Below are 12,883 nucleotides of genomic sequence, written 5' to 3'. Positions count from 1 at the left end.
TGCACAAGGTGAGTAACTTTCTCTTACACAGCATTGGTTTATACTTGAATCACATTTTCTGTTTGATATAGGCTCTTAAACCACACTCCTCACTGTACTGTGTCAGTGCATTAAGTGATGTCACTAATATCTGTCGAGTCAGATTGTTCTTTGTAAAGCTAACTTCACAACCATAAGGGCTTTAACCTTTTTACAGATGAAGGTTTAGATTGATGGGTAATGGTATTTGTGAACATCACCTAGTTATAAAGTGGTAGAGCATCTATTAAAAACTAAATTTAAATCTAATTGTAAACTGGAAATGATGTGTGTGTATACATATATATAAAATCACCATTTCACATGAAGCCTTTTATACTGGGTCTTAAAATTCTAAACTAAACTACATTTTCGCTCAGTGAAGATGAAGGAGAGGGAGAAAGAAACAAATATATAACAAAGGAGGAAATAGAAAAGGAGTACTTGTGGCACCTTAGAGACTAACAAATTTATTTGAGCATAAGCTTTCGTGAGCTCACGAAAGCTTATGCTCAAATAAATTTGTTAGTCTCAAGGTGCCACAAGTACTCCTTTTCTTTTTGCGAATACAGACTAACACGGCTGCTGCTCTGAAAGGAGGAAATGTCTTCATAGATTCTAAGGCCAGAAGGAACCATTATGATCATCTAGTCTGAACTCCTGTATAACACAGGCCCTCTGGGACTTGGAATCAGATGGAGAATTGATGTAGGGAAGCTATTCCAGACCACAGGATTCCAGGATAGAATGCTTTTGTACCAGCTATGGCAAGATGGTATGTTTTGGGGTGAGGGGAGTGTGTGGGATGAGCAGAGGTATCAGGAAGAGGAGCAGAAACATGCAAGGTATGTAATAGAAGCTGGAGCTTTTAAAAACAAGGAGGGAGGGTTGAACTGGACCTGAAATGAATGGTCAGTTGATGAGTGTACCATGCTTTCTAGCCTGATCCCATAGTCTCACAGTCGTAAACACACCCAGGTCATTTTCCTTTCATCACATGCATCTTTTATTCCATAGTTCTTTTTTAAACAGAACATGACACAGGCATATTGCAGCAGGAGCTTTCCACACTGCTTCTCTCCTTTGTACTGGTCACCTTCTGAGCTTCCCCTCCTGCTTCCTGTTCCTTCCATTTATATTCTCCCAATTGTATCAGTAGTCTAGTAATTACAACCCAGGTACTCATAATCCAGCAACAGAAAATAGCTAATTATTTCCAGTTGTGCCGGCAACCTTTTCTGAGCTGCAGCAATGTCAGTGACCAGGGTGCTATGACTAGCATTCTGTCAGAGTGTGTTTAAGGATGGGTGAGGTGGTTTTGCTTTTAGCATGGCTAATTAAACTGCCTTGCTTCCCTTTAGGTGATTGAAGTATTGATTCGGTCTGAGGAAGGACTCTCCAGAGACATGGTAAAGCACCTCAACAACATTGAAGAACAGATTCTGGAGAGTCTGGCCTGGACCAGTGACTCTGCCCTATGGAAAGCTCTACAAGCCTCAGAAAACAAGGTCCCAACCTGTGAAGAAGTATGTTGAAGGGCAAAGAAATTACCAGAAAATGCAAATGTACTCCTTTTCCAGGGCTGATATTTTGTGTAGGATATTAATCAAATGCAACAATTTATCCAGTAGTGAAATAATTATAAAACGAAGACACAGTGTTCTCTGACACCCTTTTTAATAATGGTAGATGGTACGAAGAGGCGAAGATTATTTATTCTTAAACTGGCATCTCTTATATCCCAGGTAATATACCCAAGTAATTTTGAAGCCGGTAATGGAGGAAGTGGACTAGGGCATCTGCCTCTGATGCCAGTATCTCCTATTGTGCACCCCCGGTTGAAAGAGGTTCGCACAGATCTTGGTGGGAGTTTACGACGGGGTGAGTAGAGAGCTTCTGATGTGTTTGTAGTATATAGTATTTCAAACCATTCATAGTAATACATAGAGAAATCCTGGGTGTCTTTGAATTGTGTTTGCTTAGAATCTTAGTCATTTGGCTTTTCAAACTTTCTGTTTGGAAATCTTCTCCCTAACTCTATGGCTTTGTCTCCATAACACTCAATTGCTTGTTCTTCCATCAGTTGTATTGCAGTGAGTGAAACACCAGTGTTTATGTCCACATTGCCTAACCTGAATCAGAGTAATATTTGCCTTTGTGCCTTTTCTAGGGTTGTCTATAGTGATTCAGATGGTGTAGCTGTAATCCTTGAGAGCTGGTAGCTCTGCTTCTCCTGCTGTTCTAATCTATTCAGTAGTTCACTATGCAGTTTGGTTCTGTCCTGTATTTTCTATCTTTATGCCTCCGTTCTCAGATTTGACTGGTCAATTTCTTTTTTAAAAAATACTATCCTCTATCTCATTAGTTCTTAAATGGACACTTATTTTTAACAAACAAAGCAAAACAAAAAACCCCACAACCAACAACTTGGACTTGCTATTTTTTCACAAAAAGGCAAACATTTCTGTCCACTGAACTGTATGACCTGTTGTTACCATTCAAAGAAATGTACAGAAAGTAAAGAAGCATACTGAAGGGGAGAAGAGCAGAGCTTGAAAACATGCACCTGCCTCTGCTGACAAGGAAATGTCCATGGGGAGTGGATGAGAGCTAGAGGCAGAGTGAAACTTCCAAGTTTTTAGCCAGTTTCACTTTGCTGTTTACCCAGAAGCTCTTCTGCTTTGTGGGATGAAGAGGGACACACACCATGTAGTATCTTAAGCAGCAGGCGGTTATCTTGAGCTTCTGAAGGGTTCCATGGAGGAAAAGAGTGAAACTGATATTGTACTGATCAGTTTAACTGCTTCCACTCATGCTATTGGGCAGCAGCAAAAGTGAGCAGAGTTTGTGAGCAGTAGAGTTAAGGGAATGAGCAAAGGGAGGGAGGATTCAAGCTGGATAGTAGCGAGGGAATTAAAGAGGAAGAGACAGAGACACAAGATGTCCGAGCAGCTAGAGCACAGGGAAGATGCGGCTGGAGGAGGATGAGGTTTCCATCGCTTTCCAGCGACTAAGAATCCAAACATATTGTCAATCAAATGAAATTGTTTGGGAATAGTAGAGAATAAGGGGAAGCAATTGAAGGGCTAGAGGACTTTGATCTGTGTATTATGGTGCTACTGTTCTGTCTGTGGAAGGTTTCTTGTGATTCTGACTTCTGTTTTGTAGCTTGGGGACTAGCAGTTCTCTCAGTTTGGAAATTGTATTTCTATTAAACTGCTGCATATTGTAGTGATGTTTTTTCCTTTCTTGCGTATTAGACATGCAGCCATTGTCTCCGATCTCTGTTCATGAGCGCTACAGTTCTCCTACAGCTGGAAGTGCTAAGAGAAGGCTCTTTGGCGATGACAGCCCAAAAGACATGCAGGTAGAAAAGGTTCTATCTGAAGGAACTAAATTGAAAATTGCCCCAGCTTCAAGCGTTGCCGCTGAAAACGTCTCTCTCTCAACGGGACAGACAATTTTGACCATGGCAACAGCTACTGTAACAGGGACAATGGGACAGAAAGTTACAATCCCACTGCATGGTAAGATATCCATTCATTTTACTTCACTGCACTTTATAATGGTGCTGCATGTTTTACTATGTCCTTTTTCTGGGGTTTGGTTGTACTATCAAACACAATGTAGATTCAGTTTGGAGGGCTTTGCATTTTAAACAAGTAACATCTAAAGAAAATTGTTTTGAAAAGAAAAATTAAGAGGAAATATACTTTGCCATCCTGAGTGCTTATTATTGCGTGGGCTAGTGTCTAGACAAAGACTTGTTGCTTACAAGTTATCCTGGTAATGCATCTACTTGCAGGCTGGGGCAGGGTTTGTGAAGTAGTTGCTTTGTCAATTTTGCTTCGTCACAGATGAAGCCTTATGAAGATGTATGACACAAGTAATTCTTGGGGATTTAATATGCTTAGGTCCACAGGTACAGCTGTATCCTTATCTGTTTTCCTATCTGTTTACTCAGTATATCATGATTTTACTTAAGGATAAGGGGATATAGATTTTAGAAACAAATTGATACATGAAAGATTCACAGTACTTGACTCTGACAGATTGAAGTTGGCTGTATGGCAGCTCCCCATATCCTGCTCTGGCCCATGAGGAATGGACTAGATGATTTAATGGAGCTCTCTCTAATTTCCAATATTTCTAATATAAAAAGAAGCATATTAAAGTTTAATATTTACAAATTTCTGTAAGGTCTGTTGCCATGGCGACCTTTAAAGGAGCAAAATAAAATTAGATATGCCATCCACAGAAACTAAGATAATAGTCAGTCAAGTGCTCTCTAAATTAAATTCATTCAGAAACCGTTATATGTTCGTGATACCAAGAGGAGCAAATTCTAAGGGTAGTACCTTTGACTGAGAGCCATGCTGCCAAACATGGGAAACCATGTTCTTGATATTTATAGTGCAGTACACAACAATCCATGGAATACAACTGAGACACTTATCTTTGCCTTCTTTTCTAAAGACTCCTAGACAGAAGTGACTTGGCAGTCATAATGTCTGTCTCACTCATTCAGGAGTACGTTCCACTGCACTCCCTGTACTGCTTTATTACCTATGCTTGTACTTGCAGCACCCTACAACTGCATTGTATAGTGTCATGCCCTGAGTGTTCAACTTCAGCAGTCTCCCAGCCGATCTTAATAGATATTAATTGCTGTGCAGGTGTATAGGGTGGGAGGTATTCTCTCGATACCTTGGCTCCACACCATTTAGGCTTTGAATATGATTACCAACATCTTTGAATTACAGCCAGAAGAAAACAGGAAGCCAGTGTAGAGACTTGACCTCAGGTCCTGTGTTTGAGGCATCCTGAAGCAGTTAGGAGGAAGGCAGAAGGGTTCTGAAGTAGCTGGAGGAATTGGTCCTAAAACACATTTGTCCCAGTTGGTAGTAACAAAGGTGTGGATGACTGTGTGAGATCCAGATCGAAGAAGAATGGTCCATGATCAATGGCAAACTCACCCACACTATGGGTCACCAATGCAGGTTAAGTCAAAGAGCAGCGATAAATCCAGTGAGACCCTGAGGATGTGAACCGTTTTGGTGAAAGTCAGATATTACACCCTTATTAGCTGATGCAGACATACCATTGGCTTAATCCCCCATCTCCTTCCCCTTACCAGGAAACAAAACTGCAGGTTTTCCCAGCTTGAATCTTCATCCATCTCTCTATATCGTATGCTGGCAGAGTAAAGAGACTATAGACGTCATAGTGTTTGAGATGGTGGCAAAGAGCTGAGTATTGTTATACTGATGACCCAGTAGTCCAAAGTCTTGATCTTTCCAAGTGGCTTAATAGGAATGTCAGACAGAAGGGATTACAAAATGGTATGCTATGGAACCCGGCATTTGCAGGGCCAAGGGAAGAAGAGATTGCCGAGCACTACCCTTTTTTGAAGTTTCTGAGAAGAAGTAAACCCACTGAAAGATTCCTCAGTCCACTCCTGCAATATTTTGCAGGCAAGTCAGTCAGACCTTAGAGTCACAGTGTTATCCAGAGCTGCTGGTAAATCTATTAAAATCAGCTTGGGAACTTTACCTTTTACATCATCACTAGAAGATCATCCATATCAATAGAGATGTTTCCATAAACAAGCCTGAACCCAGAAGTTAGGCATCAAAATCTGTATAATCAGTACTGGAGGTAGCTCATCACTATCTTTTCAATTACTTTCTCTTAAAAGGGGAGATTCAAGGCAAGACAAAACTGTGTGTTAATCAAATATGGTGTCTTGAGCAAGGTCCTAAGCACTCTTTATTTAAATGTTATTGGTATGTTGCTATCCCTAATGCAGGCATTAGGAATCTTTGACAATAATGGGCCTGTTATCTTTTCCATTGCTTTCATCATTCATGAAGGACACAGGGCCCTTTCCATACATGATGTGATTTGCTTGGGGTTACAACCAAAACCTCAGCAAGAGAAACCATCTGAGAGCCACGCAGTACAGGTGAAGGAGTAATTGTGGCACCTTAGAGACTAACCAATTTATCTGAGCATAAGCTTTCGTGAGCTACAGCTCACTTCATCGGATGCATACTGTGGAAAGTTTAGAAGATCTTATTATATACACACAAAGCATGAAAAAATATCTCCTCCCACCCCACTCTCCTGCTGGTAATAGCTTATCTAAAGTGATCACTCTCCTTACAATGTGTATGATAATCAAGGTGGGCCATTTCCAGCACAAATCCAGGTTTTCTCATCCACCCCACCCCACCCCCACACAAACTCACTCTCCTGCTGGTAATAGCTTATCCAAAGTGACCACTCTCCTTACATTGTGTATGATAATCAAGGTGGGCCATTTCCAGCACAAATCCAGGGTTTAACAAGAACGTCTGGGGGGGGTGTAGGAAAAAACAAGGGGAAATAGGCTACCTTTCATAATGACTAAGCCACTCCCAGTCTCTATTCAAGCCTAAGTTAATTGTATCCAATTTGCAAATGAATTCCAATTCAGCAGTTTCTCGCTGGAGTCTGGATTTGAAGTTTTTTTGTTGTAAAATAGCGACTTTCATGTCTGTAATCGCGTGACCAGAGAGATTGAAGTGTTCTCCGACTGGTTTATGAATGTTATAATTCTTGACATCTGATTTGTGTCCATTTACTCTTTTACGTAGAGACTGTCCAGTTTGACCAATGTGGTATGTGGTTGCTGGTGATTATACCACACAACAGAACCACTAACCCAGGAACCTATCCTTGCAACAAAGCCCGTTGCCAACTGTGCCCACATATCTATTCAGGGGACACCATCACAGGGCCTAACAACATCAGCCACACTATCAGAGGCTCGTTCACCTGCACATCCACCAATGTGATATATGCCATCATGTGCCAGCAATGCCCCTCTGCCATGTACATTGGTCAGACTGGACAGTCTCTACGTAAAAGAGTAAATGGACACAAATCAGATGTCAAGAATTATAACATTCATAAACCAGTCGGAGAACACTTCAATCTCTTTGGTCACTTGACTACAGACCTAAAAGTGGCAATTCTTCAACAAAAAAACTTCAAATCCAGACTCCAGCGAGAAACTGCTGAATTGGAATTCATTTGCAAATTGGATACAATTAACTTAGGCTTGAATAGAGACTGGGAGTGGCTTAGTTATTATGCAAGGTAGCCTATTTCCCCTTGTTTTTTCCTACACCCCCCCCCCCCCCACGTTCTTGTTAAACCCTGGATTTGTGCTGGAAATGGCCCATCTTGATTATCATACACATTGTAAGGAGAGTGGTGACTTTAGATAAGCTATTACCAGCAGGAGAGTGAGTTTGTGTGCGTGGGGGGGGTGAGAAAACCTGGATTTGTGTTGGAAATGGCCCACCTTGATTATCATACACATTGTAAGGATAGTGGTGACTTTAGATAAGCTATTACCAGCAGGAGAGTGAGTTTGTGTGGGGGTGGGGTGGGGTGGATGAGAAAACCTGGATTTGTGCTGGAAATGGCCCACCTTGATTATCATACACATTGTAAGGAGAGTGATCACTTTAGATAAGCTATTACCAGCAGGAGAGTGGGGTGGGAGGAGGTATTTTTTCATGCTTTGTGTGTATATAATAAGATCTTCTAAACTTTCCACAGTATGCATCCGATGAAGTGAGCTGTAGCTCACGAAAGCTTATGCTCAGATAAATTGGTTAGTCTCTAAGGTGCCACAAGTACTCCTTTTCTTTTTGCGAATACAGACTAACACGGCTGTTACTACAGGTGGCATATTTTATCTCCCACTCTTGTACTGTTCCTATTGAAGCGGTCAGCTCTGACTGAATTCCAGTTTATATTGTCTGATGTGTATGTTGACTACTATACATATGAGAAACACTTGATTTTACATTGCTGAGACAATCTGGGTTAATCAGATTGCCCAGAATTCAGAATGCTTCCTCTGATTTGGATTTTGCAGAAGTTAAGGCTGAGAAGACAACTTTCATCACCTCAATAATAGTAACAGCATAAAAATGCCATAATTCTTGACCAAGCAATTGGATTTGGGGGTGAATCTTCTGTTAGTCCTCCAGGCTTCTCCCTTGCTGCTTCATGTTTCTCTAGCTCTGTATACCACAGTAACGTGCGAGGACAATGCATGGGGCATCATGGTGTCATTGTCTGTCAGATGGTCGTGGACAGTAGTGCAGCTAAGTTGCACTAGACCAGTGGTTCTCAAACTTTTGTACTGGTGACCTCTTTCACATAGCAAGACTCTGAGTGCGACCCCCCCTCTTATAAATTAAAAACACTTTTAAATATATTTAACACCATTATAATTGCCGGAGGCAAAGCAGGGTTTAGGATGGAGGCTGACAGCTCGCGATCCCCCGTGTAATAACCTCACGACCCCCTGAGGGGTCACAACCCCCAGTTTGAGACCCCCTGCACTAGACTGTCAAGTTGGTCACGTGGCCGAGCTGGAAATCTGTGTTTTGGAAATACAAAGGGCCCATGATTTTCCAAGGGCGACCCATAGAAACTTCTCCACCTGACTGAAGCATGGAAAAGCTCTCCGAGAAGGAGATGATTGGACTGACAAAGATGTATTTTAAACAAATCCTGTTATCGGTCCCATTCATAAAATAATGAAACCAGAGGTGTTAGTTGAGCTGAGCTGGATTATAATTCCGTAAACAAGATGCATCATTACTATACATGCTGAAGATACTGACAGTCAGTCTTGGGAATTGCAATGTCAGACTTGGCAAACGGTTAGCCTTGAGTAGGAGTTTTAGTGAGTAAATGGGGTGACCTGTGCACAATCAGATGCCCAAATGCACTTTATTTTGGGACTCGCAAGTGTGTCCACCTAGTCTGAACTAGCTTTTCAAGTTCACTTTTAGAGTTCCATAGGGCTAGAAACAAATGCTTTATAACCACTTGAAATCTAGGAATTCAAGCTTTCAAGAGGCATAAAGCCATTCTTTTTAACTTTAGTAGTTTGTGGGATACCTGCTTCTAAAACCACTTAGGAATTAAATGGAGGAGAGACCAGATGTGCTGAGCAAGATGTGATTTTAGGGGCCTATAACATAGGTCTTGTCTACACTACAGTGGCAGAGCTACAGGTCCGCAGTAGAGCCACTGTAGTGCCGTAGCACAGATGTTTGCTGAAGCCACAGAAGGGATTTCTCTGTTGCTGTAGTTAATCCACCACCTTGAGAGATGTTAGCTAGGTTGATGGAAGAATTCTTCTCTTGATCTAGTGGTGTCTATACCAGGGTTTAGGCTGGCTTAACTGCATGTTTCGGGTGTGAATTTTTCATGCCTGGGAGCCATGTCGCTATGTCCACCTAATATTTAGGGGTAGACTTGGCCCTATGTTCTTCCAGGGCTAGAAACACTCTGGCAGAAAGTGAGAAAATTTCTCTAAGCATTGGTCTTGCAATTAGGACATAAGAACATACGAACAGTGTCCTGTCTACCGACAGTGGCCAATGCCAGGTGCCTCAGAGGGAGTGAACCTAACAGGTAATGATCAAGTGATCTCTCTCCTGCCATCCCTCTCCACCCTCTGACAAACAGAGGCTAGGGACATCATTCCTTACCCATCCTGGCTAATAGCCATTAATGGACTTAACCTCCATGAATGTTTCCAGTTCTCTTTTAAACCCTGTTATAGTCCTAGCCTTCACAACCTCCTCAGGCAAGGAGTTCCACAGGTTGACTGTGCACTGTGTGAAGAATAACTTCCTTTTATTTGTTTTAAATCTGCTGCCCATTAATTTCATTTGGTGGCCCCTAGTTCTTATATTATGGGAACAAGTAAATAACTTTTCCTTATTCACTTTCTCCACACCACTCATGATTTTATATACCTCTATCATCTCCCCCCTTAGTCTCCTCTTTTCCAAGCTGAAAAGTCCTAGCCTCTTTAATCTCTCCTCAGATGGGACCTGTTTCAAACCCCTAATCATTTTAGTTGCCCTTTTCTGAACCTTTTCTAATGCCAGTATATCATTTTTGAGATGAGGGGACCACATCTGTACGCAGTATTCAAGACATAGGCGTACCATGGATTTACATGAGGGCAATAAGATATTCTCTGTCTTTTTCTCTGTCCCTTTTTAAATGACTGCAGATCAGCTGCAAGCTCAGGCATCAGTGATCTTCCTGCGGAGCCTCCCTCCTGGGTATGTCTTCCCAGGAGCAAGAGCCAGTTGTGTCTTAGCCAAGACCCTCATCCTTATCTCAAGATGATGCCATGCTGCCTTGTTCGTCTTCCCCTTCTATTCTGGAGGTCTTTAAGATGTATCAGGACCTTTTATACCAGGTAGCTGCATCCCTGGGCGTCCAGGCGGAGTTTCTCCAAGAGAACATATACAAACTGGTGGGCATTTTACAGCCTGCTATCCCTGGGAGAGTGGCTCTCCTGATCAATGATATGCACCTCGTGCCGGTGAGAGCCCTGTGGAGTACATCGGCCTTGGTACCACTGGGGGCTAAGCACGTGGAAAAGCACTACTTTGTTCCCAGGCAGGGATTTGAGGGGTTCTGTTCACACCTGGCCCCAAATTCCCTGACCATAATGGCAGTAAATGACAGGGCCAGGGTAGGTTGAAGTCTGCCCCCAAGGACAGAGACTCCAAGCGATTGGATATTCTGGGCAGAAAGATCTATATCTCATCATTCCTACAGATGAGGATCGCAAATCAAGCTTTGCTGTCCAAGTATGATTTCCTCAATTGGTCAGCCGTGTCTAGATTCAAGAACCAGTTGCCCAAGGCCTTGCATGAGGAGTTTCCGGCATTTTTTGAAGAATGCTTATTGGTGACACACAACACATGCCAATAATTACTAGGAGGCCCCCTTGAGCTGGTTGAGGCCCTAAGCAATTGCTTAAACTGCTTATTCTGAGCACCAGCTCTGGTTCTTGGACAAGATTGATGACACTTTGCATTGCTTTAAGGATTCTGGGGCTACCTTGAGGTCCTTGGGAGGGTGCATGCCATCTGCACAAAGATGCCACTATCGGGCACAGCAGCAGCAACAATATTGCCCACAGCATTTCTTCACACAGCCTTTCCCCCTGAAACAGCAGGATTACCATAGAAAGAGGGATAGATCCCACAAGAGGAATCGGTCAGGCTCTGGCTTTGGACAGTCCACACGCCTTCTCTGTGCTAGCTAATCACCCATTTTAACTCCTTAGTCCAGAGCACTGATTCAGTCAATACTCCACCCTCTTTGTCTCTTTAGGGACTGTTGCCCTGCTTCTGCAGTGCTTGGGACTCAGTTGTCTCCCAACAGCTGGGTCCTAGACGCTGTCAGATCAGACTATGCACCCCACCCCCAAATCCATCTTCAGGGACCCCTCTCACAAGACTCTGCTCATCAAGCAGATCAGCTTTCTGTTGACATTGGGAGTGGTGGAGGAAGTTCCCCTGGAGCACCAGGGCCACAGCGTTTACTTCCAGTACTTCCTGATACCGAAATCCAAGGATGAATGAGACCCATTCTCAACTTTCACGGCCTCAACAAGTGAATCAGTGTGTAAGAAAACTCAGTCTTCACTCTTAGGTTGTTTGCAACAAGTCAGAGACAATTTTATTCATGCAATTGCAGGGAAGACAGCAATTGGACAGAGTGTCTGTCCTTATGCAAATCTTCAAAATACAAAACAATATAAAGCAGTATTTATACCTTTTCATTATATAAAGCTGTGCCTTGTTTATACATTTTTCTTTCTGATATCTTATTTGTTTTCAACATTTCCTGCTAACAATTACATTCCATTGTTATCTCAAGGCAAAGTTAAAAACAGCTTTGCTTGCAGTTTCCCATACGCTTCACCAGTCCTGCCTCTACAAATCTTTCGTTATTATGGTTCTGTGTTAGCCTGACTGTTGCTCTGTCTCTAACAAACTAAGATGGCTGCACTCAAATCCTCTTTTCCCCCTCTTCCTACTTCCACAGCAGATACATGAGATTTTGCATGCTCACTCTCAGCTAAACTCTTCACATGGTCTCAGAATGGCTGATTTGTTACTCTGGAACTTACATTCATGTGGCGATTCTACTGATACAGAGGAAATTTCTGCATTGTGTGGTAGGAGACTGCCACTTTCATTACACTATTGTCCCATTCAGCCTCGCTTCTGCCCCCTGAGTCTTCACCAAATGCATTGTGGTGTCATGGCTTCTCTCAGGAGGAAGGGAATCCACATCCTCCTGTACCTCGATGACTGGTTGCTGAAGGGTGGCTCCAGAGAGGAGGTTCTCACCCATGTCAACACCACATTGCATTTGCTTGACCGTCTGTGACTGACTTTAAACACCACAAAGACAATCACGGTTCCCACTCAAAAAAAAAAAAAAAAAAAAAATTGAGTTAATTAGACCCTGTTAGTTTCCACAAGGTAAAGGGTGTTCCTGCTGGCCTACCGCTTCCAAGCAATTCAACAGCTCTGCCTCAGTCTATAATCTTGGCCTTCCACGACTGTCTGTGTGTGTCTGAGCATGTTGAGTCATGTGCCCACTTACATGCAACTCATCCAGTTGGGTAAGTTATGCCTTCGCCCTCTTCGGATGTACCTAAGGATGGTCTGCTACCCTGCCTTGCGTTCTCTGAACAGATTGATTTGCCTTTCTCCACCAGTCCCAGATTTCTTGTGCTCTTGGGAGTCACTACATAGTGTGTGCCAAGGAGTCCCTTTCACTTGGCCCTCTCAGACCAAGTCATTGGTTACCGACACTTCCCTTCTGAGTTGGGGAGTACATCTGGATTAATTGAGGGTGCAGTGCCAGTGGTTGGAACAGGAAGCGTTACTCCATGTCAATTTGTTGGAACTTTGGGCCATCCACAATGCATGTCTTGTCTTCTGGGACTGCATCAGACACTCAATGG

General features: G+C 42.8%; 1 protein-coding gene across 6 annotated transcripts in view; it reads left to right on the top strand.

The window, feature by feature from the left end:
* RBL1 (RB transcriptional corepressor like 1) overlaps nt 1–12,883 on the top strand; it is an 81,837-nt gene that overhangs the window by 42,106 nt on the left and 26,848 nt on the right. For all 6 annotated transcript variants that reach the window (XM_077832429.1, XM_077832430.1, XM_077832428.1 and 3 more), the window contains 3 exons: nt 1,380–1,544; nt 1,764–1,899; nt 3,279–3,545. In XM_077832429.1, coding sequence (XP_077688555.1) covers nt 1,380–1,544; nt 1,764–1,899; nt 3,279–3,545 — 568 coding nt within the window. The remainder of the gene's footprint in view (nt 1–1,379; nt 1,545–1,763; nt 1,900–3,278; nt 3,546–12,883) is intronic.

The sequence above is a fragment of the Eretmochelys imbricata genome, chromosome 13 (genome assembly GCF_965152235.1).
Source record: "Eretmochelys imbricata isolate rEreImb1 chromosome 13, rEreImb1.hap1, whole genome shotgun sequence".
Lineage (NCBI taxonomy): Eukaryota > Metazoa > Chordata > Testudines > Cheloniidae > Eretmochelys > Eretmochelys imbricata.
The sequence above is the reverse complement of the archived record's forward strand: the minus strand, read 5'-3'. Positions and strand labels throughout refer to the sequence as shown.